Source organism: Emys orbicularis, chromosome 3 (genome assembly GCF_028017835.1).
Source record: "Emys orbicularis isolate rEmyOrb1 chromosome 3, rEmyOrb1.hap1, whole genome shotgun sequence".
Taxonomy (NCBI): Eukaryota; Metazoa; Chordata; order Testudines; family Emydidae; genus Emys; species Emys orbicularis.
Window position 1 is genome coordinate 1,011,251 of NC_088685.1, and position 27,983 is coordinate 1,039,233.

General features: G+C 67.3%; 1 protein-coding gene across 1 annotated transcript in view; it reads left to right on the forward strand.

Moving 5' to 3' along the window:
* TRIM54 (tripartite motif containing 54) overlaps window positions 1–26,802 on the forward strand; it is a 34,127-nt gene extending 7,325 nt beyond the window's left edge. Inside the window, exons 5-10 of the mRNA XM_065400611.1 lie at window positions 8,652–8,885; window positions 9,280–9,302; window positions 11,485–11,609; window positions 12,179–12,286; window positions 15,600–15,638; window positions 26,600–26,802. Coding sequence (XP_065256683.1) covers window positions 8,652–8,885; window positions 9,280–9,302; window positions 11,485–11,609; window positions 12,179–12,286; window positions 15,600–15,638; window positions 26,600–26,802 — 732 coding nt within the window. The remainder of the gene's footprint in view (window positions 1–8,651; window positions 8,886–9,279; window positions 9,303–11,484; window positions 11,610–12,178; window positions 12,287–15,599; window positions 15,639–26,599) is intronic.
* The last annotated feature ends 1,181 nt before the right edge of the window (window positions 26,803–27,983 follow it).

Consider the following 27,983-nt stretch of genomic DNA (forward strand, 5'->3'; position numbering starts at 1 on the left):
ACAGCTGTAGGGTTGACTGAAAGCAGCTAACAGAAGTGTTCTTGTCTTTAAAACTCAGATGCCCAACTCCCAGTGGGGTCTAAACCCAAATAAATCCGTTTTACCCTGTATAAAGCTTATAAATTGTAAACTCATAAATTGTTCGCCCTCTATAACACTGATAGAGAGATATGCACAGTTGTTTGCTCCTCCAGGTATTAATACATACTCTGGGTTAATTAATAAGTAAAAGTGATTTTATTAAATACAGAAAGTAGGATTTAAGTGGTTTCAAGTAGTAACAGAGAGAACAAAGTAAGTCACCAAGCAAAATAAACTAAAACACACAAATCTATATCTAATCAAACTGAATACAGATAATCTCACCCTTAGAGATGTTTCAGTAAGTTTTTTTTTCTCAGACTGGACACCTTCCAGGCCTGGGCACAATTCTTTCCCCGGTACAGCTCTTGTTCCAGCTCAGGTGGTAGCTAGGGGATTCCTCATGCTGGCTCCTCTCCCCCCTTTGTTCTGTTCCACCCCTTTATATATCTTTTGCATAAGGCGGGAACCCTTTGTCCCGCTCTGGGTCCCCACCCCTCCTTCTCAATGGAAAGACACCAGGTTAAAGATGGATTCCAGTTCAGGTGACATGATCACATGTCACTGTGAGACCCCCAAGCCTTCATTCCTCCCAGCCTGACTCACAGGAAGGCTTGCCTGCAAACAGAGCCATCCACAGTCAATTGTCCTGGTTGATGGGAGCCATCAAGATTCCCAACCACCATTAATGGCCCACGCTTTGCATAATTACAATAGGCCCTCAGAGTTATATTTCATATTTCTAGTTTCAGATACAAGAGTGTTACATTTATACAAATGGGATGATCACACACAGTAGATTATAAGCTTTGTAATGATACCTTACAAGAGACCTTCTGCATGAAGCATATTCCAGTTACATTATATTCACTCATTAGCATATATTTATAAAATCATATAGAGTGCAACGTCACAGAGAGACGGACGGAGCTTGAACCACGGGGGTCACTGCAGCCGGGCTGGGCTGTAACCGTCAGTTCTCTGGGCCACCCGAGGGGCTGCCTGGGCCGTGTGCCAGGTGACCAATAAACCCGCCTGGTTTCACAGCGCTGGGTGAGTGTCCCTGCAGACGCTGGGCGAGGGGCACTGATCCCTGAGGAGAGGACACGTCTCCCCCAGGGTCTGGCTCAGTTACAGTCACTGAACAGAGCTCAAGGGGTGAAGCAGGGGGACTGGAGCCCCAGAAGTTCAGTCTAAGGAGGCGGTGTGGCCATGTGGCCTACACTGAAGGATGAATGAGGCCCCCCCAGGGGGTCTGGCCCACTGAAGGGTCCTTCCAGAAACTGTTCCCAAGCTAAGGCCATAGCACTGATCCTGTGGAGCCAAGACAGGTGGTGGTAGGGTGGGATCCTGGATGCACCAGTAGCATTTTGCAATAAGTGATTTGCAACAGTAAAACAAGGCTAGTTTAAAGGAAATGCAAGAAAATGGGGTATAACCACCTCCATAAGAGGGACGTCGCAAACCTGTGCAGCGAGAGAGGGTTAAACATTGGGAAACTCGACAAGCTGCATCTGGTTGCACGGCTGGAGAAGGACAGTCGGTCCAAGAAGCAGGTTCCAGGCCCAAGTGGGGTTCCAGAAAAGTCCCACAGTAATGGAGGCAGCAGCAGGGCGTCGTCACGACCTGGTTCCCCATTGATGGAGTTGGTGGGAGCTGGAGCTGAGCGAAGGAGCTTTGGCTGGAGGAACAGAGGCTGGCAGCCCATGAGATGCAGTGAAAACACGAGGAAGAAGCAAGAGAGGCAGCGAAAGCATGAACGGGGGCTGGAGAAACCGAGGGTAAAATGGGGAAAGGCCCCAGGATGCCAGTTCTAGGGGAGCCTAGATCCCAAATTGTTGCCCAGTTGGAGGAGGGGCGGGCTATCGGGTCCTACCTCACTGCCTTTGAGAAGGCCTGCGATCGAACCAGGCTGACCCCGCAGGCCGGCTCCGCGTCTCACCCCCTTGCTCGGTCCCAGAGCCATAGGGGCGCCCAGCCAGATGGGCGGAGCCGATACTGGGGACTAGGAACCAGCCTCCACTGCTCAAGTCTGAATGGGCACCTGAGACTTATGGGAACAGGTTTTGGGGTGTGCAGCACTAGCGTAGCTGGGGGGGAGCAGGGGGAGCAGCCGCTCCCCCACTCAGCACATTCCCCAAAAGTGGCGCCTTTTAAATTTTTACACTCACGCTGTCAGCTCGCGGCACAGCGGGTGCGCCTGTCCCTTTAAACCGGGTGAGAGGGGGCGTTCCCATGGTGCCTAGCGGCCGGCGGCGACAGTGGGGCAAGGTCAGCGCAGGGCCGGAGCAGGGCAGGGGCAGGGGCAGGATCATGAGCGCGGTGGCCGGGAAGGGGGTGAAGCCGCCGGGCGCGGCGGAGCCCAGGAAGGTGGCTGGGGCTGGGGCTGGGGCCGGGGCCAGAGCACTCACCAGCAGCGGCGGGAAGTGGAGCAATGTGGCCCCAGCCCGCTCCACTCTGCCAGCTCCCAGCCGCGGCGCTCCGCTTCCCGCCGCCGGTGAGTGCGGTGAGCGGGGAGGTTGGGGAAAGGACGCCCCCCTGCACCCACTGGCGGCGGGAAGCGGAGCGATACAGCCCCAGCCAATTCCGCTTCCCTTGCCCGGGCCCCAGCCGTGTTGCTTGGGGCTGGGGAAAGATCCCGCCTCCCCGCACTCACCTGCGGCGGGAAGCTGGTGGAGTGGAGCGGGCTGGGGCCGGGCTGCTCCGCTTCTGCCGCTGCCGGTGAGTTCAGGGGGGATCCCTTCCCGCAAGCCCCCTCCCCTGAGCGACACGGCTGGGGCTGGGGCGAGGGAAGTGGAGCAGGCTGCTAATCCCCTGGGCCACTCCTGGGCCTGTGGGCCCCCAAAAGTGCCCCCCACAGCTCCTGCTTCCCAGACCCTCCGGGTCTTCGGCGCCGGGACCTTCACTGCCGCCGAAGACACCCGGAGCGAGTGAAGGGCCCGCGGCCGAAGACCCGGAGCGCTGCCGGGTGAGTAAAAGCGCCGCAGCGGGTGGTGCCTTTTTTTTTTTTTATTGCTCCCCCTGTTCCCGTCACATGGCTACGCCACTGGTGTGCAGAAGATCCCAGGGGTGACCTACATGGAAGCCGCCCTGCCTCCCGCTGGGAGGATCTCCCCACAAGTGGGGTGGGGGAAGGGGTCACTGCGCTGGAGGATTTGTATAACCTGGCTGGGTCGGAACAACTCCAGGAGATGTGTCCCTACGAGCCTAGACCGTGGGTCATGGACAGGAAGCCGAAGGGGCTGTGGGCAGGCCGGTGGGCAGATCACTTTGGGGACAGTCGGTCTGGGGGTGGAGAGACCCGAAGGGGACTGGCCTAAGCCTGGGTGCTGGGAGAGGGACGTGGAGACGCCCCAGAAGTGGGACTGGGGTAAACCCAAAGCGGCCAATGCGAGTAGACCTCCGCCTCACCTCAGTCCCTGGAAAAATCATGGAGCAGGTCCTCAAGGAATCAATTCTGAAGCACTTAGAGGAAAGGGATCAGGAACAGTCAGCATGGATTCACCAAGGGCAAGTCATGCCTGACTAACCTAATTGCCTTCTATGATGAGATAACTGGCTCTGTGGATGAGGGGAAAGCAGTGGGTGTGTTATTCCTTGACTTTAGCAAAGGTTTTGATACGGTCTCCCACAGTATTCTTGCTGCCAAGTTAAAGAAGTATGGGCTGGATGCATGGACTGTAAGGTGGATAGAAAGCTGGCTAGATCGTCGGGCTCAACGGGTAGTGATCAATGGCTCCATGTCTAGTTGGCAGTCAGTATCAAGCAGAGTGCCCCAAGGGCCGGTCCTTGGGCCGGTTTTGTTCAATATCTTCATTAATGATCTGGAGGATGGCGTGGACTGCACTCTCAGCAAGTTTGCAGATGACACTAAACTGGGGGGAGAGGTAGATATGCTGGAGGGTCGGGATAGGATACAGAGGGACCTAGACAAATTAGAGGATTGGGCCAAAAGAAACCTGATGAGGTTCAACAAGGACAAGTGCAGAGTCCTGCACTTAGGACGGAAGAATCCCATGCACTGTTACAGACTAGGGACCGAATGGCTAGGAAGCAGTTCTGCAGAAAAGGATCTAGGGGTCACAGTGGACGAGAAGCTGGATATGAGTCAACAGTGTGCCCTTGTTGGCAAGAAGGCTAACGGCATTTTGGGCTGTATAAGTAGGAGCATTGCCAGCAGATCGAGGGATGTGATCATTCCCCTCTATTCGACATTGGTGAGGCCTCATTTGGAGTACTGTGTCCAGTTTTGGGCCCCACACTACAAGAAGGATGTGGAAAAATTGGAAAGAGTCCAGCGGAGGGCAACAAAAATGATTAGGGCTCTGGAGCACATGACTTATGAGGAGAGGCTGAGAGAACTGGGATTGTTTAGTCTGCAGAAGAGAAGAATGAGGGGGGATTTGATAGCTGCTTTCAACTACCTGAAAGGGGGTTCCAAAGAGGATGGATCTAGACTGTTCTCAGTGGTACCAGATGACAGAACAAGGAGTAATGGTCTCAAGTTGCAGTGGGGGAGGTCTAGGTTGGTGTAACGATGCAGTTCTGGCGGGACCCAACTGAGAGTGCCAATTCAGGACAAATTGCTCAAACAGGGCAGTTACAGCCCAAGGCTGGGGGTTTTTCCACCTCTAAGGCAAACCAAACCAGCCAGACTAAGAGGACTTTGGCCTCACCCCACTGGCTAACCACAAGTCACACAAGCAATTCCCTTAGACACTCCAGTTTCCCAGTATCACCACCAGTGCCACTCGTTATGGGGACGAATGGTTATGAAAACCAATACCCCAGTAAAAGAAAAAAGGTTTTCCGGATCCCAAAGGACCAAGCCCCAGACCCAGGTCAATATACAAATCAGTTCTTACCCACAAATCACGCTGTTGCCAATCCTTTAGAATCTAAAATCTAAAGGTTTATTGATAAAAGAAAAAAGATAGAGATGAGAGTTAGAATTGGTTAAATGGAATCAATTACATACAGTAATGGCAAAGTTCTTGGTTCAGGCTTGTAGCAGAGATAGAATAAACTGCAGGTTCAAATCAAGTCTCTGGAACATCCACAGCTGGGATGGGTCCTCAGTCCTTTGTTCAGAGCTTCAGTTTGTAGCAAAGTCCCTCCACAGGCAGGAGATGAGGCATCAGTCTTTTATAGTCTTTTCCAGGTGTAAGAACACCTCTTTGTTCTTACTGTGGAAAATTACAGGAAAATGGAGTCTGGAGTCACATAGGCAAGTTCCTGCATACTCTGCTGAGTTACAAGGTGTATTTGCCTTCTTGCAATGGGTCAATTGTTTAGCTGATGGTCCTTAATGGGCCATCAAGCAGGCTAGGCAGAGCTAACACCAGTTTGTCTGGGATGTCACCCAGCAGCATAGCATAAATTTGAAATACAGACAGTACAGAGCCAATATTCATAACTTCAATTACAAAATTGATACACACATATAGACAGCCTAATCATAACCAGCAAACCATAACCTGGTCTTAGACACCTCATTTGACCCCTTTATACAAGATTTGGTGCCACTACGGGACTTTGGTTGCAACAATGATCTATATGGTCCCAGATTATATCAATAACGTCACAGTTGGATATTAGGAAAAACTTTTGCACTAGGAGGGTGGTGAAGCACTGGAATGGGTTCCCTAGGGAGGTGGTGGAATCTCCTTCCTTAGAGGTTTTTAAGGTCAGGCTTGACAAAGCCCTGGCTGGGATGATTTAGTTGGGAATTGGTCCTGCTTTGAGCATGAGGTTGGACTAGATGACCTCCTGAGGTCCCTTCCAACCCTGGTATTCTGTGATTCTATTCTATGATTCAAGGGACCTCAGAGACCTGAGAAGCAGGGGGACTGGAGCCCAGAAGTTCAGTCGAGGAGGCGGTGAGGCCGCGTGGCTCACCCTGGGGGAAGAGTGAGACCCCGGGGGGTCTGGCCCAGTGAAGGGCTCCTCCCAGAGACTGTTCCCAGGCTGAGATGTAGCCCCGACCCTGTGGATCCAGGACAGAGGGTATTTAACCACTGCAATGACTGACCGGGGGGAGTAGCGGATTCTCCAGCTCTTGGGGGCTTCCTATGATGGCTGGGCAGCTGTAAAAGCTATGCTGGGGCTCAACCAGCAAGGCAGGACTTGATGCAGGAATTGCGGGTGGGGTCTCTCTGTCACGGAGTCCCAGGGCTCTGGACTCGCTCTGAATGAGGGTCAGGCAGGAGTCTGGGGCAGCGTCTCCGCTCAGGGCTCCTGTCACCAGGGCAAGGAGCCTGCTCGGCTTCGGCACCTTCTGGGTCTGACCTCGGAGCGTTCAGCCCCCTGCTCGCCCAGGGAGCTCCCTGCAGCGAGTCCCCCTGGGTGCCCCCAAAGGGCCCTGCCCCCCACTCCGCAGCCAGCAGTGACCCAGCCAGCGTGTGATGCAGACGGGTTCTTAGTTGTCAGGAACACAACACTGCACAGAACAGAGCTTGTTAGCTCAGAAATCAATATTTTTTAGTGTAACCCTTCTGCCCGCTGGAGCCGGCAGCAACTAGGGCCGGGTTCAATATCAAGGGGTTCCTTTTCATACATCCAACACAGAATAGGCTCAAGCCCCCACCCAGTGACCTGGGACAATTACACACCACCCCTGGGCGCCTCTGAGAGGCAAAACTTCCCCTCTCGCAAGCACAGAGTCTGAGTGTAGAAAAGAAACTTTTAATGAAAGGAGGGAAATCACCCGACACTAATTAGGGAAAATGCCACAAGCAGGTTTCATACACATAACACTGTGAGCAGGACGCCCACCCCAGAGGGCAGTGCCTTCCGCCTCATGTTCTAGAGTCCTACAACCCAAATCTCCTTTCGAATGCCCCTCTCTGCTCCCTCACCACACCCCACTCCCAGGGGTTGTCCTTGGTCAGAGCGGACCCGGCGTTCAGAGGTGCCTCTGTGTGAGTTCCCGTCCCACCCGGGGAAGAAGGTACTTTGCTTGCTCTGCCATCGGAGCACTCGCTCTGGCCACCCCCCCAGCCGTGGTCCCACTCACGGGACACCTCCTACCACCCTGCTGGGACCTCTGCAGTCCATCTCTGGAGGTGCCCCCCAGCTCTCAGCCGGCTGGGAAGAGACACTGACCCACCGCAAGTGATTTCAGCTATTTTGAGCATTTAACATAACAAAAGGCTTCTAATGAAACCTATTTAGCTCTAGCTTTAAACAATGGGGAGGAACAGGTTAAACCTGACCAGGCACCCTTAGACAGAAGCCGCACTTCCTGGCTGAGATCCCTGTCCCCACCCTCTCTTACTTTCCAGGGCTCTGGCATTCAAGCCCCTGGCGTACCGAGGCGCTTTCAGCTGAAGGTGACCCCTCAGCTGGGACAGGTTAAGCACAGTTCTGCTCCCCTTTATTCATACAATAAAGACAACAACATTTCACTCCCCCTGAAGTCAGTACTAACGTGATTTGTACCCCACGCCGACCAAAGCTGATCACTTTGAGCAGCACCACTCTGTCTGGTCTGCACCCACGCAGAGTTGGGGTGTTCATGTAAATACGGTTTGCTCCTGACGTCTCTCCTGCTCCCCGCTGGCTGTCGGGAGAATTCATCCAGACCCGGATTACAGCAGCAAAGTCCATCTTAGCGGGATCCAGGGCCTAGCGCGCCGGACTCCCCCCTCTGGGTCTCAAAGCACGACACTGACCAGTTCCAGCTGCCTGGTCTCCTCACCCCCATTGCTCCTCCTCCATCCTTTGTCCCTTTCTCCAGCAAGCAGGTCACCTGGGCTGCACCAACTCCTCCGCACGGCTGCTGCAGAGGAGGGGGCCCGGCCCTCCTTTGCCAGGATACAGTGTCGGCTTTTTTCTGGGCCCAGGCAGCCAGGATGGGCAGGAATGGTGTCCCTAGCCTCTGTTTGCCAGAAACTGGGAATGGGCGACAGGGGATGGATCACGTGATGATTACCTGTTCTGTTCATTCCCTCTGGGGCACCTGGCATTGGCCACTGTCGGAAGACGGGACAGTGGGCTAGAGGGACCTTTGGTCTGACCCAGTATGGCCGTTCTTAGGAGCAGTCAGACCTGCCATTGAGAGGCCTCTACAATGATCACACACCCTGATCCCACCACCTAGATCCTCGAGTAACACACAGGGGAAACTGAGGCACACACCGTATTCAGAAAAAACGTTAAAAACATTCCCACTTTGTCACAGGCCAGGCATCTGTAACGGATCCGCTGGGGCCCAAACAGCACGGCGAGGCTTGATGCAGGAATCGCTGGGTGAGGTCTCTGGCCAGAACAGCACGGGGGTCAGGGGGGTGATCTCCTGACTCTGGAGAACAGAAGGGAACGGCCCCAGCGAGTCAGTGACCTGACGGCTAATCCAACCCACAAGTCCTGGCTCCCACCCCAGCACTAGACACCTTCCCTCCCAGAGCTGGGGAGAGAACCCAGGAGTCCTGGCTCCCAGCCCCCTGCCCTGACCACTGGCCCCCTTGCTCCCTGGTGGAGGTCAGTGGAAGAGGCGGGGGCTATTGTGGGGCTGGAGGTGGGGTGGCCCCTGAGCCCCTCCAGTGATGTGCGTGCGGCTCCCCCTGCAGGAGAACAGTCGGCGGCAGAAGCAGCACCTGAGCCAGCGTTTCGACTCCCTCTACAGCACCCTGGAGGAGCGCAAGAAGGAGCTGGTGCAGCGCGTCAGCCGGGAGCAGGAGGAGCGGGTCAGCCACGTGCGCTCCCTCATCCGCCAGTACGGGGAGCACCTGGAGATCTCCGCCAAGCTGGTGGAGTCGGCCATCCAGGCCATGGAGGAGCCCCAGATGGCCGCATACCTGCAGGTCTGTGCGGGGAGCGGGGTGTCTGGGAAGGGGGGGGCAGGAGAGGGGCTTCTCCACGCTGGGATCTGGCCAAGCCGTGGGCACCATCCTCCTGGAATGGGCAAAGGGCTCGGGGGCAGGGGCCTGCTAGGCCACGGGCGCCTGTGGTTGCCTCTCTACCCCCAGCCAGAAGGTCCTGCTTGGCTGAGGGGTAAAGCCCGATGGCTGCTCATCCTACAGGCCGCTTGGAAGGGAAACTTGGTCTTGAGCCTGCCCCCAGCCAGAGCTGGTGCCAATGCCAGTGCCAGCCTGCAGCTGATGGACCAGGGCCTGTGGGCTCAGGGGGCTGGCGGGGGCTCGACTCCAGGAGCAGGGGCTGATGCTAACCAAGCTCTCTGCCTCTCCCTCCCTGCAGCAATCCAAGGAGCTGCTTAAAAAGTAAGTCTGGGGGGTGGGGTGGGGTGGGGGGAGACAACAGAGGAGAGAAACCTCCGGTTGGAGCCCATCCCTGTAGGGGTCGGGGGTCCTTGGGGCAGAGTCACAGATCCACGGGGCCAGTGCTAAGCCCCCAGCCTGGGAACAGTCTCTGGGAGGAGCCTTCAGTGACCCTGACCCCCGCCCCACGGGGTCTCACTCTTTCCCCAGGGTGAGCCACGTGGTCTCCCTGCCTCCTGATACTGGGCCCCTGGGCCTGCAGCCCCCCTGCCCCACCCCGGGAGCGCCGGGCAGCGAGTCTGGGACAGACCCTGGGGGAGACGTGTCCTCTCCTCAGGGATCAGTGCCCCTCGCCCAGTGTCTGCAGGGACACTCACCCAGCGCTGTCAGACCAGGTGGGTTTATTGGTCACCTGGCACACGGCCCAGGCAGCCCCTCGGGCGGCCCAGAGAACTGACGGTTACAGCCCAGCCCAGCTGCAGTGACCCCCGTGGTTCAAGCTCTGTCTGTCTCCATCCAACCTCCTTGGTCAGACTCCAGGTGAGAGCCCTGCCCCCGACTCCTGCCAGCCCCCAGCTCTTATCCCCCCTCGCACCTCCCAGCCCCTGTTCCCCAGCTGGGGAGATGCTGCTCGGCTCCTGCGGAGAGGTGGGGCCAGGTGTCCATGTCCCACAATTAGATTTGCCAGCGTTGCCATGGATTCTCCATTGATCCGGGGTTGGCTTCAGCCAGTTGGTTCCCAATGACCCACGTAGTCCCAGCCACCGGGGCACCATTCCCATCTGTGCCTGAGCCTGCCTGGGGGTGCCCAGCTCTCCCCTCACTGGGTAACGATGCAGCTGTAACAATGCTGGTTCTGGCGGGACCCAACGGAGAGCGCCAATTCAGGACAGATTGCTGAGAGCAGGGCAGTCACAGCCCCAGGCTGGGGGTCCTTTGCACACCAAGGAAACCAAACCAGCCCCACACACAGCTCTGCCAGTGCCCCCATCCCGCCCCACGGCCCCCTGGCACCCCAGCCCTGGGCGCCCCACACACAGCTCTGCCAGTGTCCCCATCCCGCCCCACGGCCCCCTGGCACCCCAGCCCTGGGCGCCCCACACACAGCTCTGCCAGTGCCCCCATCCCGCCCCACGGCCCCCTGGTACCCCAGCCCTGGGCGCCCCACACACAGCTCTGCCAGTGCCCCAATCCCGCCCCACGGCCCCCTGCCAGCCCAGCCCTGGGCGCCCCACACACAGCTCTGCCAGTGCCCCCATCCCGTCCCACGGCCCCCTGGCACCCCAGCCCTGGGCGCCCCACACACAGCTCTGCCAGTGTCCCCATCCCGCCCCACGGCCCCCTGGCACCCCAGCCCTGGGCGCCCCACACACAGCTCTGCCAGTGCCCCCGTCCCGTCCCACGGCCCCCTGGCACCCCAGCCCTGGGCGCCCCACACGCAGCTCTGCCAGTGCCCCTGTCCCGCCCCACGGCCCCCTGGCACCCCAGCCCTGGGCGCCCCACACGCAGCTCTGCCAGTGCTCCCGTCCCGTCCCACGGCCCCCTGGCACCCCAGCCCTGGGCGCCCCACACGCAGCTCTGCCAGTGCCCCCGTCCCGCCCCACGGCCCCCTGGCACCCCAGCCCTGGGCGCCCCACACGCAGCTCTGCCAGTGCCCCCGTCCCGCCCCACGGCCCCCTGGCACCCCAGCCCTGGGCGCCCCACACGCAGCTCTGCCAGTGCCCCCGTCCCGCCCCACGGCCCCCTGGCACCCCAGCCCTGGGCGCCCCACACGCAGCTCTGCCAGTGCCCCCGTCCCGTCCCACGGCCCCCTGGCACCCCAGCCCTGGGCGCCCCACACGCAGCTCTGCCAGTGCCCCCGTCCCGTCCCACGGCCCCCTGGCACCCCAGCCCTGGGCGCCCCACACGCAGCTCTGCCAGTGCCCCCGTCCCGTCCCACGGCCCCCTGGCACCCCAGCCCTGGGCGCCCCACACGCAGCTCTGCCAGTGCCCCCGTCCCGTCCCACGGCCCCCTGGCACCCCAGCCCTGGGCGCCCCACACGCAGCTCTGCTGCCCCCCTCAATCCCAGAGGGTGGGGGGGGTTGGTCAGGCTGTGCAGGGGTGTCACGGAGTCAGGCTTGGTGCCCTGCATTGGCTTTGAGTGAAGATTTGTGAGTCTGACAAGCCCCCGGCTCTGCCTGGCAGGATCACGGACACGTCGAAGGTGTCAATGAGTAGCCGCCCGGAGCCCGGCTACGAGAAGATGGACCACTTCTCTGTCAATGTGGACAACCTGGCCGAGATGCTGAGAACCATCGAATTCCAGACAGGTGACCCAGGGGGGTATGGCACCGGCGGGTCCTCCTGGGGCCATGGTGTGAGCCCCGGCCCTTGGTGCTGTGCGGGGTGGGCAGAGCCGCTCCTTGGCCCAGACGTCCGTCTGTGTGTCTGTCTGACATGCACCAAGGCAGGGGCAGGGCTGGTGTTAGCTGTGGCAGGGGGATCCCGTAGAGGGGTGTGGGGCCCAGGGTGTACGGGCTCTTGGAGGGGGTGTGGCTGGGGTGCAGGTGGGGGGATGGGGCGCAGGAGGGGGGGGCAGAGCATTGATCTCAGCCTCCTGGGGTGGCTGCCAGCACGGCTCCTCCCCGGCAGTGGGTCCCAGCTTCTGCCCCCAGCACACAGCTGGCTCTGTGCTGGGGGCAGGATGCCTGGCAGGGACCCCAGGACTGGCTGAGCTGGGTGCAGGTGGCATGGCCGGAGCATCCTATCCGGCTGCCCCACGCCTCCGCCCTGCTGGGCTCTCTGGGGCAGCCTGGCCAGGGACCCTCAGTGGGGAGGGTGGGGCAGGCTCAGCCCCCACCGGCGCGGGTGCTGACTCTGGATTCCCTCGCTCTCCCAGACTCGCTGGGTGAGGACGACATGGACGGGTTTGCGGGCGGGGATGGAGGAGACGCTGGAGCCGACGAGGACAGGCCGGAGGGGCCAGAGGCGCTCGAGGGGGCCGAAGGTGAGTGCCTGGAGTGAGGGACAGTCACCCCGGGCCACACGAGGGTAACAGCCTCCTCCTGCTGTACAGAGCCCCCCAGAGCCCCCAGCTAGCAGGGTCCGTGACCATGTGCTTTGCCCCCGTACGACCCGGGCCAGAGACCTGCCCCGGAGCAGAGCTGGCTGCACTGAGCTGTCAGTGCCGGAGAACCACCCGGCCCCAGGGGATTGTCCACTGGCTAATTACCTCCCCGTTAAACACCGACCCCCATTGCCAGTGGGGATCTGTACCGCTCTGGCTTCGCCCTTCCTCCACCTGCCCGCACAGCCCCTTGGGCAACGTTTGTTCCCGCAGAGGTACTGCCAGAGCAGGGCTTCTCCGCCTGGGGGTCGGGACCCAGACTGTGTTGAAGGGTCGTGTGGCAGCTCCTGTCCTATGGATTCTTCCTAAAGGTGGGGGGGCCACGAGGCCCCCCTCCGCGGCCCCGCCCCTGCCCCTCCTCTTCCCCTGAGGCCCCACCCCCTGGCCAAGCCAGAAGCCGGAGCTGGGCCAGGGAGGCTGGGCTCCTTCACCTGCTCGGGGTGGGGGAGCCGAAGAGCAGCCCCGTGTCCCCGACCCCCAGGCCCCCCACCCAGGGCAGGTGGAGGGTCCACGGCGCCCCACAGCTGCCCGCGCGGCTCTTACCCTGGCCTGGCTCCGACTCCCAGCCTGGCCGGGGAGGGGGGGGGGGCAGGCCCTTGGGGGCCCAAGAGCTGCAGCCAGACCATGGGGTGGGGACACAGGCCAGGGCCTGCTCTCAGCCCCGCCCCATGCCCCGGGCAGGTAGCGGGTCCGTGGCTACCTACAGCTCCCCGGCTGCAGAGAGCCAAGCCCAACCCCCCCACAGCACAGGAACCGGGCAGGCCCCAACCCCCCTGGAGGGGCAGGACCTGTTCAAAACCACCCCAGGGCCCCCACCCCCAGACTAGTTACTGGGTCGCGCCATTTACAGATGGGCCCTGAGCCCACAAAGGCGGAGCAGCCGCTGCTCTAGGCTGGGATCACGTCACCCCTTGGACCCTCCCTTGGTCTAGGTTGAGCTCCTGGCGGGTCACTGAGGCAGGTTTCTAACCCTTCGATCGTTCCCGCGGCTCTTCCCTGACCTCTCTCCAGTTTATCAACCTCCCTCCTGCTCTCACCCCCGGCCACTTAGTGCTGGGGCCACTGGGCAGGGGCATGTCTGACCCTCTGTCACAGACCCCCAGGGCCGGGCTACGCCCCAGCCTGGGAACAGGCAATTAATTGATCTTTGACTACTAGCGGTAAATATGCCCAATGGCCTGTGATGGGATGTTAGAGGGAGCGGGATCTGAGTTACTACAGAGAATTCTTTCCTGGGTGTCTGGCTGGTGAGACTTGCCCACATGCTCAGGGTTTAGCTGATCGCCATATTTGGGGTCGGGAAGGAATTTTCCTCCAGGGCAGATTGGCAGAGGCCCTGGGGGGTTTTTCGCCTTCCTCTGCAGCGTGGGGCAAGGGTCACTTGCTGGAGGATTCTCTGCACCTTGAAGTCTTTAAACCACGATTTGAGGACTTCAATGGCTCAGACACAGGTTTGATACCGGAGTGGGTGGGTGAGAGTCTGTGGCCTGCGTTGTGCAGGAGGTCAGACTAGTTGATCATAATGGTCCCTTCTGACCTTAAAGTCTATGAGTCTAACAGTCCCTGGGAGGGGCCTTCAGTGACCCTGACCCTCCCCCCCCCCCCGGGGTCTCACTCTTCCCCCAGGGTGAGCCACGCGGCCTCACCGCCTCCTGAGACTGGGCCCCTGGGCCTGCAGCCCCCCTGCTCCACCCTGGGAGCGCCGGGCAGCGAGTCTGGGACAGACCTGGGGGAGACGTGTACAATCTGGGGGAGCAGCACCCCCCCACCAGCGTCTGCGGGGACACCCAGCCAGCGCGGGCAGACAGGCGGGTGTATCCGCGGCCTGGCGCACGGCACAGGCAGCCCTGGGGGAGCCCAGAGAAGTGAAGGTCCCAGCAGAGTCCGTTCTGGGCAGCCGGCGCCCAGCCCAGCTGCAGTGACCCCCATGGTTCAAGCTCTGTCTGTCTCCATCTCACTCCTTGGTCCGACCCCCCGCCAGAGCCTCCAGCAGCCAACACTTATCCCCCCCCCCCCCCAGCCTGTTCTCAGCTGGGGATTGGTGTTCAGCTGCCCTGCGGAGAGGCGGGACGTCCCTCTCCCTCTGGGGCGTTGGGGATTGAATCTGCCACTGTCACCTGCAGAGCTCCGCTGGTGAGGACCTGGGCAGCTGGGCGACACTAGGGTTACCATATTTTAAGTGTCCAAAAAGAGGACACTCCACGGGGCCCCGGCCCCGCCCCAACTCTGCCCCCAGCCCTGCCCCGCCCCTTCCCGGTCCCGCCCCAACTCCGCCCCTTCCCTGTCCCGCCCCTTCCCGGCCCTGCCCCAACTCTGCCCCCAGCCCTGCCCCGCCCCTTCCCGGTCCCGCCCCAACTCCGCTGCTTCCCGCGAACATTTGATTCGCGGGAAGCCTGAAGCAGGCAGGCAGCAGGTAAGCTGGGGCTGGGGGGCGCGAGGAGGCGCGGCCCAGTCCGGCCCCCCCGGCCGAGGGGCTCCCTCCGGCGGCCGGCCCAGGCCAAGAGGCTCTGGCCCCGGCGTCTCCCGCCCGGCTCAGCTTGGGCCCTGGGGCGCCAGCCCCCGGCCCCCGGCCGAACACCACCGGCCCCAGCGGCTCCAGCCCCTGGCCGAGCACCGCCGGCCCCTCCTTCCCTATTTTCCCGGACATGTCCGGCTTTTTGGGATTTCCTCCCGGACGGGGATTTGAGGCCCAAAAAGCCGGACATGTCCGGGAAAATCCGGACGTATGGTAACCCTAGGCGACACCCACCCCCGTTTCCCCCTGCCCTGAGAGCACACAGCCCCTTTCCACCCACTCGGTAACGACGCAGCACCGAGGGGAAACTGAGGCACACACAGGGCTTATAAAATATTACAAAAAATGCCCCCTAGTCCCAGCCTGACAGCCCGGGGCCCGCACGGGTCAGAGGCTGCGATTTGGGCCACAGGGAGGTGGGAGGGGCAGGTGCGGCCTGCACTGGGGGTGGGTCTGGCTGGAGGCCCCTGAGCCCAGGGCTCCATGTGCCTTCGCTGCCCCGCTGGCCCCACTCTTGGCCCGCCACTGACCCCTCCTCCATCAGCTCACCTGGCCCAGGCTCCCAAGTGGGGCTGGGTGGGGGCGCTGGGCAGCAGGGGCAGGGGGAATATTTGGGGAGGGGCAGATGCAGGCAGCCTCCTGCTCCAGCTCACCCACCCTCTCTCCTTCCCTCCCTAGCAGTGGGGCCCAGGCAGAAGCCAGCGAGCTCCCCGCATGGTAAGTGCCGTTCCCGGCCAGGCCCCCACTGGGCCGAGGCACAGCTGGGCCAGCCTGGGGGTGGGGGAGCCCTACCCCGAGGGCAGCTGACGTCCAGCCGGAGGTCCCGACCCACAGGGGAGAGTGTAGATGGAGGCAGGGGCTGATAAGACAGCAAAGGCCATGGGGGGAGGGGGGCTAGGGGGTGACTGGGTGGAACTGCAAATGCCCCAGCAGGGAGATGGGTGCAGCCGGGGGTGTCTCTCCCGGGGGGGCCGGGAGCCCTGCTGCTCGGATGCTTAGGAACCAGCCGGGGGAGAGCCCTGTAGCCCCGACCGTCAGGACAGGCCTGCCCCGGACCCTGCCCCAGACCCTGGCCTGGCTGGGTTGGGAGCCGCCAGCCCCTGCCCCCCAGCGCCTCGCCCTGTGCTCAGCCCCGCACCAGGCCTGACCCTCTGGGATCTCAGCCAGTGCCCGCCCAGAGGGCTCCAGCGCAGGGGGCGGGTGCTGATCCCCCTCTCCCCGCACCAGGTCAGCACTGAGAGCCGGCAATGCAGGAGGAGCCCACGAGTGAGATCCCCAGGACGTGGTGTCATCAGCGACTGATTCCCCCAGCCGAGACCCTGGGTTCCTGGCCACTTTTCTCCCAGCCGAGACCCTGCGATCCCGGCCCCTTCTCTCCCGGCCGAGACCCTGGGTTCCTGGCCCCCTCTCCCCCGGCCGCGACCCTGCGTTCCTGGCCCTTCTCCCCCGGACGAGATCCTGCGTTCCCGGCCCCTTCTCCCCCGGTCGCGACCCTGCGATCCCGGCCCTTCTCCCCCGGCCGAGACCCTGCGTTCCTGGCCCTTCTCCCCCGGCCGAGACCCTGTGTTCCTGGCCCTTCTCCCCCGGCCGAGACCCTGCGATCCCGGCCCCTTCTCCCCCGGTCGCGACCCTGCGATCCCGGCCCTTCTCCCCCGGCCGAGACCCTGCGTTCCTGGCCCTTTCTCCCCCGGCCGAGACCCTGCGTTCCCGGCCCCTTCTCTCCCGGCCGAGACCCTGGGTTCCTGGCCCCCTCTCCCCCGGCCGCGACCCTGCGTTCCTGGCCCTTCTCCCCCGGCCGAGACCCTGCGTTCCTGGCCCTTTCTCCCCCGGCCGAGACCCTGCGTTCCCGGCCCCTTCTCTCCCGGCTGAGACCCTGGGTTCCTGGCCCCCTCTCCCCCGGCCGCGACCCTGTGTTCCTGGCCCTTCTCCCCCGGCCGAGACCCTGCGTTCCTGGCCCTTTCTCCCCCGGCCGCGACCCTGCATTCCTGGCCCTTCTCCCCCGGCCGAGACCCTGCGTTCCCGGCCCCTTCTCCCCCGGCCGCGACCCTGCGTTCCCGGCCCCATCTCGAACCCACCCCCCAGCTAAGTCCCTGCCACGTTCCTGGCCCCCTTCCCTCAGGTTTTCTATATTCCAAGAATAATGGAATTTTGTTTGTAATTTTGTTAAAAGCATGTGAAAAACCCTCCTGTGTCACTGGCTGGGTGGTGCTGGCGGCAGGGTGGGGGGGAGGGGCTGGGCTTCAGGTGACACTGGTGGGGGCCGGGGCCGGGATCTTCCCATTGCATCACCAGCTGCGCTAGCTCTGAGGGCCATCAGGCCCCGTCCCGCAGAGCCCTGGTCACATACAGGGAGTGGGGCCCCAGCCATCACAGCCCCCCGAGCCCAATGGCCAGGCCTGTCACCCCCCGATCCCACACCTCCGCCACGCAATGGCGCCTCCACCAGGTCAACACTGGATAGCGCCACTAACTGCAACAGGAGAGCACCCCAGTGCACCCCCTGCCCCGCTCCCTGCCCCACAGCGCCCCCTAGCGCCGCCCTGGGGCCAGCCCTGCCTGCCAGGGGAGAACGCCCCCTGCTGAGCCCCTCACACCCTGCTCCCTGCCCCACAGCGCCCCCTAGCGCCGCCCTGGGGCCAGCCCTGCCTGCCAGGGGAGAGCGCCCCCTGCTGAGCCCCCCAGCCGCGCTCCCTACCCCATAGCGCCCCCTAGCACCGCCCTGGGGCCAGCCCTGCCTGCCAGGGGAGAGCGCCCCCTGCTGAGCCCCCCAGCCGCGCTTCCTACCCCACAGCGCCCGCTAGCGCCGCCCTGGGGCCAGCCCTGCCTGCCAGGGGAGAGCGCCCCCCGCTGAGCCCCCCACACCCTGCTCCCTGCCCCACAGCGCCCCCTAGCGCCGCCCTGGGGCCAGCCCTGCCTGCCAGGGGAGAGCGCCCCCCGCTGAGCCCCCCACACCCTGCTCCCTGCCCCACAGCGCCCCCTAGCGCCGCCCTGGGGCCAGCCCTGCCTGCCAGGGGAGAGCGCCCCCCGCTGAGCCCCCCAGCCGCGCTCCCTACCCCACAGCGCCCCCTAGCGCCGCCCTGGGGCCAGCCCTGCCTGCCAGGGGAGAGTGCCCCCTGCTGAGCCCCCCACCCCGCTCCCTGCCCCACAGCGCCCCCTAGCGCCGCCCTGGGGCCAGCCCTGCCTGCCAGGGGAGAGCGCCCCCTGCTGAGCCCCCCGCCCCGCTCCCTGCCCCACAGCGCCCCCTAGCGCCGCCCTGGGGCCAGCCCTGCCTGCCAGGGGAGAGCGCCCCCCGCTGAGCCCCCCACACCCTGCTCCCTGCCCCACAGCGCCCCCTAGCGCCGCCCTGGGGCCAGCCCTGCCTGCCAGGGGAGAGCGCCCCCCGCTGAGCCCCCCAGCCGCGCTCCCTACCCCACAGCGCCCCCTAGCGCCGCCCTGGGGCCAGCCCTGCCTGCCAGGGGAGAGCGCCCCCCGCTGAGCCCCCCACCCTGCTCCCTGCCCCACAGCGCCCCCTAGCGCCGCCCTGGGGCCAGCCCTGCCCGCCAGGGGAGAGCGCCCCCCGCTGAGCCCCCCGCCCCGCTCCCTGCCCCACAGCGCGCCCTAGCGCCGCCCTGGGGCCAGCCCTGCCTGCCAGGGGAGAGCGCCCCCCGCTGAGCCCCCCGCCCCGCTCCCTGCCCCACAGCGCACCCTAGCGCCGCCCTGGGGCCAGCCCTGCCTGCCAGGGGAGAGCGCCCCCTGCTGAGCCCCCCACACCCTGCTCCCTGCCCCACAGCGCCCCCTAGCGCCGCCCTGGGGCCAGCCCTGCCTGCCAGGGGAGAGCGCCCCCTGCTGAGCCCCCCGCCCCGCTCCCTGCCCCACAGCGCCCCCTAGCGCCGCCCTGGGGCCAGCCCTGCCTGCCAGGGGAGAGCGCCCCCTGCTGAGCCCCCCACACCATGCTCCCTGCCCCACAGCGCCCCCTAGCGCCGCCCTGGGGCCAGCCCTGCCTGCCAGGGGAGAGCCCCCCCTGCTGAGCCCCCCACACCCTGCTCCCTGCCCCACAGCGCCCCCTAGCGCCGCCCTAGGGCCAGCCCTGCCTGCCAGGGGAGAGCGCCCCCCGCTGAGCCCCCCACACCATGCTCCCTGCCCCACAGCGCCCCCTAGCGCCGCCCTGGGGCCAGCCCTGCCTGCCCGGGGAGAGCGCCCCCTGCTGAGCCCCCCACATCCTGCTTCCTGCCCCACAGTGCCCCCTAGCGCTGCCCTGGGGCCAGCCCTGCCTGCCAGGGGAGAGCGTCCAATGCTGAGCCCCCCACACCCTGCTCCCTGCCCCACAGCGCCCCCTAGCGCCACCCTGGGGCCAGCCCTGCCTGCCAGGGGAGACCGCCCCCTGCTGCCCCCGCCCCGCTCCCTGCCCCACAGGGCCCCCTAATGCCACCCTGGGGCCAGCCCTGCCTGCCAGGGGAGAGCGCCCCCTGCTGCCCCTGCCCCACAGTGCCCCCTAGCGCCGCCCTGGGGCCAGCCCTGCCTGCCAGGGGAGAGCGCCCCCTGCTGAGCCCCCCACACCCTGCTCCCTGCCCCACAACACCCCCTAGCGCCGCCCTGGAGCCAGCCCTGCCTGCCAGGGGAGAGCGCCCCCCGCTGAGCTCCCCACACCCTGCTCCCTGCCCCACAGCGCCCCCTAGCGCCGCCCTGGGGCCAGCCCTGCCTGCCAGGAGAGAGCACCCCCTGCTGAGCCCCCCACACCCTGCTCCCTGCCCCACAGCACCCCCTAGCGCCGCCCTGGGGCCAGCCCTGCCTGCCAGGGGAGAGCGCCCCCTGCTGAGCCCCCCACACCCTGCTCCCTGCCCCACAGCGCCCCCTAGCGCCGCCCTGGGGCCAGCCCGGCCTGCCCGGGGAGAGCGTCCCCTGCTGAGCCCCCCACACCCTGCTCCCTGCCCCACAACACCCCCTAGCGCTGCCCTGGGGCCAGCCCTGCCTGCCCGGGGAGAGCGTCCCCTGCTGAGCCCCCGGCCCCGCTCTCTGCCCCACAGCACCCCCTAGCGCCGCCCTGGGGCCAGCCCTGCCTGCCAGGGGAGAGCGCCCCCTGCTGCCCCCCCCCGCTCCCTGCCCCACAGGGCCCCCTAGCGCTGCCCTGGGGCCAGCCCTGCCTGCCCGGGGAGAGCGTCCCCTGCTGAGCCCCCGGCCCCGCTCTCTGCCCCACAGCACCCCCTAGCGCCGCCCTGGGGCCAGCCCTGCCTACCAGGGGAGAGCGCCCCCCGCTGAACCCCCCACACCCTGCTCCCTGCCCCACAGCGCCCCCTAGCGCCGCACTGGGGCCAGCCCTGCCTGCCCGGGGAGAGCGTCCAATGCTGAGCCCCCCACACCCTGCTCCTTTCCCCACAGCGCCCCCTAGCGCCGCCCTGGGGCCAGCCCTGCCTGCCCGGGGAGAGCGTCCCCTGCTGAGCCCCCGGCCCCGCTCTCTGCCCCACAGCACCCCCTAGCGCCGCCCTGGGGCCAGCCCTGCCTGCCAGGGGAGAGCGCCCCCTGCTGCCCCCCCCCGCTCCCTGCCCCACAGGGCCCCCTAGCGCTGCCCTGGGGCCAGCCCTGCCTGCCCGGGGAGAGCGTCCCCTGCTGAGCCCCCGGCCCCGCTCTCTGCCCCACAGCACCCCCTAGCGCCGCCCTGGGGCCAGCCCTGCCTACCAGGGGAGAGCGCCCCCCGCTGAACCCCCCACACCCTGCTCCCTGCCCCACAGCGCCCCCTAGCGCCGCACTGGGGCCAGCCCTGCCTGCCCGGGGAGAGCGTCCAATGCTGAGCCCCCCACACCCTGCTCCTTTCCCCACAGCGCCCCCTAGCGCCGCCCTGGGGCCAGCCCTGCCTGCCAGGGGAGAGCGCCCCCTGCAGAGCCCCCCACATCCTGCTTCCTGCCCCACAGCGCCCCCTAGCGCCACCCTGGGGCCAGCCCTGCCTGCCAGGGGAGACCGCCCCCTGCTGCCCCCGCCCCGCTCCCTGCCCCACAGGGCCCCCTAGCGCCACCCTGGGGCCAGCCCTGCCTGCCAGGGGAGAGCGCCCCCTGCTGAGCCCCCCACACCCTGCTCCCTGCCCCACAGCGCCCCCTAGCGCCACCCTGGGGCCAGCCCTGCCTGCCAGGGGAGACCGCCCCCTGCTGCCCCCGCCCCGCTCCCTGCCCCACAGGGCCCCCTAGCGCCACCCTGGGGCCAGCCCTGCCTGCCAGGGGAGAGCGCCCCCTGCTGAGCCCCCCGCCCCGCTCCCTGCCCCACAGCGCCCCCTAGCGCCACCCTGGGGCCAGCCCTGCCTGCCCGGGGAGAGCGCCCCCTGCTGAGCCCCCCAGCCGCGCTCCCTACCCCATAGCGCCCCCTAGCGCCGCCCTGGGGCCAGCCCTGCCTGCCAGGGGAGAGCGCCCCCTGCTGAGCCCCCCACACTCTGCTCCCTGCCCCACAGCGCCCCCTAGCGCCGCCCTGGGGCCAGCCCTGCCTGCCAGGAGAGAGCGCCCCCTGCTGAGCCCCCCACACTCTGCTCCCTGCCCCACAGCGCCCCCTAGCGCCGCCCTGGGGCCAGCCCTGCCTGCCAGGGGAGAGCCCCCCCTGCTGAGCCCCCCGCCCCGCTCCCTGCCCCACAGCGCCCCCTAGCGCCGCCCTGGGGCCAGCCCTGCCTGCCCGGGGAGAGCGCCCCCTGCTGTGCCCCCCGCCCCGCTCCCTGCCCCACAGCGCCCCCTAGCGCCGCCCTGGGGCCAGCCCTGCCTGCCCGGGGAGAGCGCCCCCTGCTGAGCCCCCCGCCCCGCTCCCTGCCCCACAGTGCCCCCTAGCGCCGCCCTGGGGCCAGCCCTGCCTGCCAGGGGAGAGCGCCCCCTGCTGAGCCCCCCGTCCCGCTCCCTGCCCCACAGCGCCCCCTAGCGCCGCCCTGGGGCCAGCCCTGCCTGCCAGGGGAGAGCGCCCCCTGCTGAGCCCCCCACACCCTGCTCCCTGCCCCACAGCGCCCCCTAGCGCCGCCCTGGGGCCAGCCCTGCCTGCCAGGGGAGAGCGCCCCCTGCTGAGCCCCCCGCCCCGCTCCCTGCCCCACAGCGCCCCCTAGCGCCGCCCTGGGGCCAGCCCTGCCTGCCAGGGGAGAGCGCCCCCTGCTGAGCCCCCCACACCCTGCTCCCTGCCCCACAGCGCCCCCTAGCGCCGCCCTGGGGCCAGCCCTGCCTGCCAGGGGAGAGCCCCCCCTGCTGAGCCCCCCACACCCTGCTCCCTGCCCCACAGCGCCCCCTAGCGCCGCCCTAGGGCCAGCCCTGCCTGCCAGGGGAGAGCGCCCCCCGCTGAGCCCCCCACACCCTGCTCCCTGCCCCACAGCGCCCCCTAGCGCCGCCCTGGGGCCAGCCCTGCCTGCCCGGGGAGAGCGTCCCCTGCTGAGCCCCCGGCCCCGCTCTCTGCCCCACAGTGCCCCCTAGCGCCGCCCTGGGGCCAGCCCTGCCTGCCCGGGGAGAGCGCCCCCTGCTGAGCCCCCCACATCCTGCTTCCTGCCCCACAGTGCCCCCTAGCGCCACCCTGGGGCCAGCCCTGCCTGCCAGGGGAGACCGCCCCCTGCTGCCCCCGCCCCGCTCCCTGCCCCACAGGGCCCCCTAGTGCCACCCTGGGGCCAGCCCTGCCTGCCAGGGGAGAGCGCCCCCTGCTGCCCCTGCCCCACAGTGCCCCCTAGCGCCGCCCTGGGGCCAGCCCTGCCTGCCAGGGGAGAGCGCCCCCTGCTGAGCCCCCCACACCCTGCTCCCTGCCCCACAACACCCCCTAGCGCCGCCCTGGAGCCAGCCCTGCCTGCCAGGGGAGAGCGCCACCCGCTGAGCTCCCCACACCCTGCTCCCTGCCCCACAGCGCCCCCTAGCGCCGCCCTGGGGCCAGCCCTGCCTGCCAGGAGAGAGCACCCCCTGCTGAGCCCCCCACACCCTGCTCCCTGCCCCACAGCACCCCCTAGCGCCGCCCTGGGGCCAGCCCTGCCTGCCAGGGGAGAGCGCCCCCTGCTGAGCCCCCCACACCCTGCTCCCTGCCCCACAGCGCCCCCTAGCGCCGCCCTGGGGCCAGCCCGGCCTGCCCGGGGAGAGCGTCCCCCGCTGAGCCCCCCACACCCTGCTCCCTGCCCCACAGCGCCCCCTAGCGCCGCCCTAGGGCCAGCCCTGCCTGCCAGGGGAGAGCGCCCCCCGCTGAACCCCCCACACCCTGCTCCCTGCCCCACAGCACTCCCTAGCGCCGCCCTGGGGCCAGCCCTGCCTGCCAGGGGAGAGCGCCCCCTGCTGAGCCCCCCACACCCTGCTCCCTGCCCCACAGCGCCCCCTAGCGCCGCCCTGGGGCCAGCCCTGCCTGCCAGGGGAGAGCGCCCCCTGCTGAGCCCCCCACACCCTGCTCCCTGCCCCACAGCGCCCCCTAGCGCCGCCCTGGGGCCAGCCCTGCCTGCCCGGGGAGAGCGCCCCCTGCTGAGCCCCCCGCCCCGCTCCCTGCCCCACAGCGCCCCCTAGCGCCGCCCTGGGGCCAGCCCTGCCTGCCCGGGGAGAGCGCCCCCTGCTGAGCCCCCCAGCCGCGCTCCCTACCCCATAGCGCCCCCTAGCGCCGCCCTGGGGCCAGCCCTGCCTGCCAGGGGAGAGCGCCCCCTGCTGAGCCCCCCACACTCTGCTCCCTGCCCCACAGCGCCCCCTAGCGCCGCCCTGGGGCCAGCCCTGCCTGCCAGGGGAGAGCGCCCCCTGCTGAGCCCCCCACACTCTGCTCCCTGCCCCACAGCGCCCCCTAGCGCCGCCCTGGGGCCAGCCCTGCCTGCCAGGGGAGAGCCCCCCCTGCTGAGCCCCCCGCCCCGCTCCCTGCCCCACAGCGCCCCCTAGCGCCGCCCTGGGGCCAGCCCTGCCTGCCCAGGGAGAGCGCCCCCTGCTGTGCCCCCCGCCCCGCTCCCTGCCCCACAGCGCCCCCTAGCGCCGCCCTGGGGCCAGCCCTGCCTGCCCGGGGAGAGCGCCCCCTGCTGAGCCCCCCGCCCCGCTCCCTGCCCCACAGCGCCCCCTAGCGCCGCCCTGGGGCCAGCCCTGCCTGCCAGGGGAGAGCGCCCCCTGCTGAGCCCCCCGCCCCGCTCCCTGCCCCACAGCGCCCCCTAGCGCCGCCCTGGGGCCAGCCCTGCCTGCCAGGGGAGAGCGCCCCCTGCTGAGCCCCCCACACCCTGCTCCCTGCCCCACAGCGCCCCCTAGCGCCGCCCTGGGGCCAGCCCTGCCTGCCAGGGGAGAGCGCCCCCTGCTGAGCCCACCGCCCCGCTCCCTGCCCCACAGCGCCCCCTAGCGCCGCCCTGGGGCCAGCCCTGCCTGCCAGGGGAGAGCGCCCCCTGCTGAGCCCCCCACACCCTGCTCCCTGCCCCACAGCGCCCCCTAGCGCCGCCCTGGGGCCAGCCCTGCCTGCCAGGGGAGAGCCCCCCCTGCTGAGCCCCCCACACCCTGCTCCCTGCCCCACAGCGCCCCCTAGCGCCGCCCTAGGGCCAGCCCTGCCTGCCAGGGGAGAGCGCCCCCCGCTGAGCCCCCCACACCCTGCTCCCTGCCCCACAGCGCCCCCTAGCGCCGCCCTGGGGCCAGCCCTGCCTGCCCGGGGAGAGCGTCCCCTGCTGAGCCCCCGGCCCCGCTCTCTGCCCCACAGTGCCCCCTAGCGCCGCCCTGGGGCCAGCCCTGCCTGCCCGGGGAGAGCGCCCCCTGCTGAGCCCCCCACATCCTGCTTCCTGCCCCACAGTGCCCCCTAGCGCCACCCTGGGGCCAGCCCTGCCTGCCAGGGGAGACCGCCCCCTGCTGCCCCCGCCCCGCTCCCTGCCCCACAGGGCCCCCTAGTGCCACCCTGGGGCCAGCCCTGCCTGCCAGGGGAGAGCGCCCCCTGCTGCCCCTGCCCCACAGTGCCCCCTAGCGCCGCCCTGGGGCCAGCCCTGCCTGCCAGGGGAGAGCGCCCCCTGCTGAGCCCCCCACACCCTGCTCCCTGCCCCACAACACCCCCTAGCGCCGCCCTGGAGCCAGCCCTGCCTGCCAGGGGAGAGCGCCCCCCGCTGAGCTCCCCACACCCTGCTCCCTGCCCCACAGCGCCCCCTAGCGCCGCCCTGGGGCCAGCCCTGCCTGCCAGGAGAGAGCACCCCCTGCTGAGCCCCCCACACCCTGCTCCCTGCCCCACAGCACCCCCTAGCGCCGCCCTGGGGCCAGCCCTGCCTGCCAGGGGAGAGCGCCCCCTGCTGAGCCCCCCACACCCTGCTCCCTGCCCCACAGCGCCCCCTAGCGCCGCCCTGGGGCCAGCCCGGCCTGCCCGGGGAGAGCGTCCCCTGCTGAGCCCCCCACACCCTGCTCCCTGCCCCACAACACCCCCTAGCGCTGCCCTGGGGCCAGCCCTGCCTGCCCGGGGAGAGCGTCCCCTGCTGAGCCCCCGGCCCCGCTCTCTGCCCCACAGCACCCCCTAGCGCCGCCCTGGGGCCAGCCCTGCCTGCCAGGGGAGAGCGCCCCCTGCTGCCCCCGCCCCGCTCCCTGCCCCACAGGGCCCCCTAGCGCTGCCCTGGGGCCAGCCCTGCCTGCCCGGGGAGAGCGTCCCCTGCTGAGCCCCCGGCCCCGCTCTCTGCCCCACAGCACCCCCTAGCGCCGCCCTGGGGCCAGCCCTGCCTACCAGGGGAGAGCGTCCAATGCTGAGCCCCCCACACCCTGCTCCTTTCCCCACAGCGCCCCCTAGCGCCGCCCTGGGGCCAGCCCTGCCTGCCCGGGGAGAGCGTCCCCTGCTGAGCCCCCGGCCCCGCTCTCTGCCCCACAGTGCCCCCTAGCGCCGCCCTGGGGCCAGCCCTGCCTGCCAGGGGAGAGCGCCCCCTGCTGAGCCCCCCACATCCTGCTTCCTGCCCCACAGCGCCCCCTAGCGCCACCCTGGGGCCAGCCCTGCCTGCCAGGGGAGACCGCCCCCTGCTGCCCCCGCCCCGCTCCCTGCCCCACAGGGCCCCCTAGCGCCACCCTGGGGCCAGCCCTGCCTGCCAGGGGAGAGCGCCCCCTGCTGAGCCCCCCACACCCTGCTCCCTGCCCCACAACACCCCCTAGCGCCACCCTGGGGCCAGCCCTGCCTGCCAGGGGAGAGCGCCCCCCGCTGAGCCCCCCACACCCTGCTCCCTGCCCCACAGCGCCCCCTAGCGCCGCCCTGGGGCCAGCCCTGCCTGCCAGGGGAGAGCGCCCCCTGCTGAGCCCCCCGCCCCGCTCCCTGCCCCACAGCGCCCCCTAGCGCCGCCCTGGGGCCAGCCCTGCCTGCCAGGGGAGAGCGCCCCCTGCTGCCCCCGCCCCGCTCCCTGCCCCACAGGGCCCCCTAGCGCCGCCCTGGGGCCAGCCCTGCCTGCCAGGGGAGAGCGCCCCCCGCTGAGCCCCCCACACCCTGCTCCCTGCCCCACAGCGCCCCCTAGCGCCGCCCTGGGGCCAGCCCTGCCTGCCCGGGGAGAGCGTCCCCTGCTGAGCTGCTCCCTGGCATCGCACTGGGGTCAGTGCTGTGAGGTATTAATATATTGAGGGGGGGTGTCGGGGAATAGAAGCCAGGTGTCCTGCTCACCTTGCACACGCTGCCTGGGGTGCAGGGCTCTGGCTTTGCCCTCCTTAGCCTGCTGGGCCTCCAATTGTATCCGGCTGTGGGGTTGGTGGCTCCTCCATGGGAAGGAGCTGTGGGCACGGCAGGGGAGGGAGAGCAGCACGGAGCCCCCAGTAGCCCCCCGTTGCCAGGTGCTGTGTCTCATGCAATTTCCTCTGGCGGCAGCGAGCAAACAGGGCTGGAGCAAGCAGGCGGCCGGCAGCGTGGGGCTGTGTGCAATTACTGCCGTGAGCTGGGCGATGCGCCCCCGCCTGCCCCCGGCGCTGTGCCTGCAGCAGCCCACGCCGGCTCCACAAACCTGACCCCGGCCCTGGAGCCGCCGGAGGCCCAGTGACGCAGGAGCCAGCCCCGGCTCAGCACACGCTCGGGCGGGGCTCTGTGCGCAGCCCCGGCTTGGCTCTGACGCCACTGCCGAGGTGGATCAGTGCAGAACTTATCGCATGGTGGGGGCTCAGCCCCCCACTCCGAATACCCCCCATGGGGGGCAAGGACTGGGCTCCCCTCTACTGTGGCTGAAGGAAGCTGATATCCCCTTCCCCAGCTCACTGCTAGTGCCCGGAAAGTGCAGGAGTCTGCCCCAGACCGGCCTCTGCTTCTTGGGGCCAGGGGCCAGGCTGGGGCCCCCAGACCCCAGCCATGGCAGGGCCCGGCCCTCGGGCATGGGGACTGGTGGCCCATCCAGCCTGCAGCTGCCCAGCCCTGTACGGGACGCCACACCCAATGCAAGCGGCTCTGGGGCTGCAGGACGCCACGGGAGCGTCAGGGCAGCCGCAAGACGCAGCTGGGTCCCTCCAGGCCCTCAGTGTCAGCGCCATGGAGCAGCAGAGTTTTATAGCCACTTCCAAGGGCAGCGAGTGGTGCTGTGGCCTGTGAGGAACCCTGAGCCCAGGCCAGCCAGGGGCTCAGGTCAGCAGCCTTGGGACGCCAAGTGCCTGCCAGCGCCCCCAGAACCCAGCCCTGGGCTCACCCCCATAGGCCCGGCCCCACAGGTGTCCAACAGTGGGTCTGTCGCGGAGTCCCCGGGCGATGCTCTGGAACTGCTCCCTACGAAGCCAGTCAGGACTTTGGGGAGCCTCCTCTCCCTCGGAGCAGACTGTCTTCAGGGCAAGACGCTCACACGGCTTCACCTCCTGGGTCTGCCCTTGGAGCATTCAGCATCCCCTGCCCCACCATGCACTTCCCACAGCGAGTCCGCCCAGGCGGGATCCTGGGGAAGCCAGAGGGTCCTGCACCCCCCACTTCGCAGTCAGATGTGACTCAGCCAGCCGGGAAAACAGGAAGTTTATTTGTCGACAGGAACGCGGCGTAGCGCAGAACTTCTTAGCACAGCAATCAGTGACTTTCAGCCAAGTCCATCTTGGGGGGAGGGGAACCCAGAGCCTGCACCCTAAGCCAGCCGGGACTGACTCGCTTCCAGCTGCCTGGCCCCTGCCCTGCCCATTGCTCCTCCTCCAGCCTTTGTCTTGCTTCCTGGGCCAGAGTCATCTGGCCACATCCCCCTCCTGGGCCTCTGCA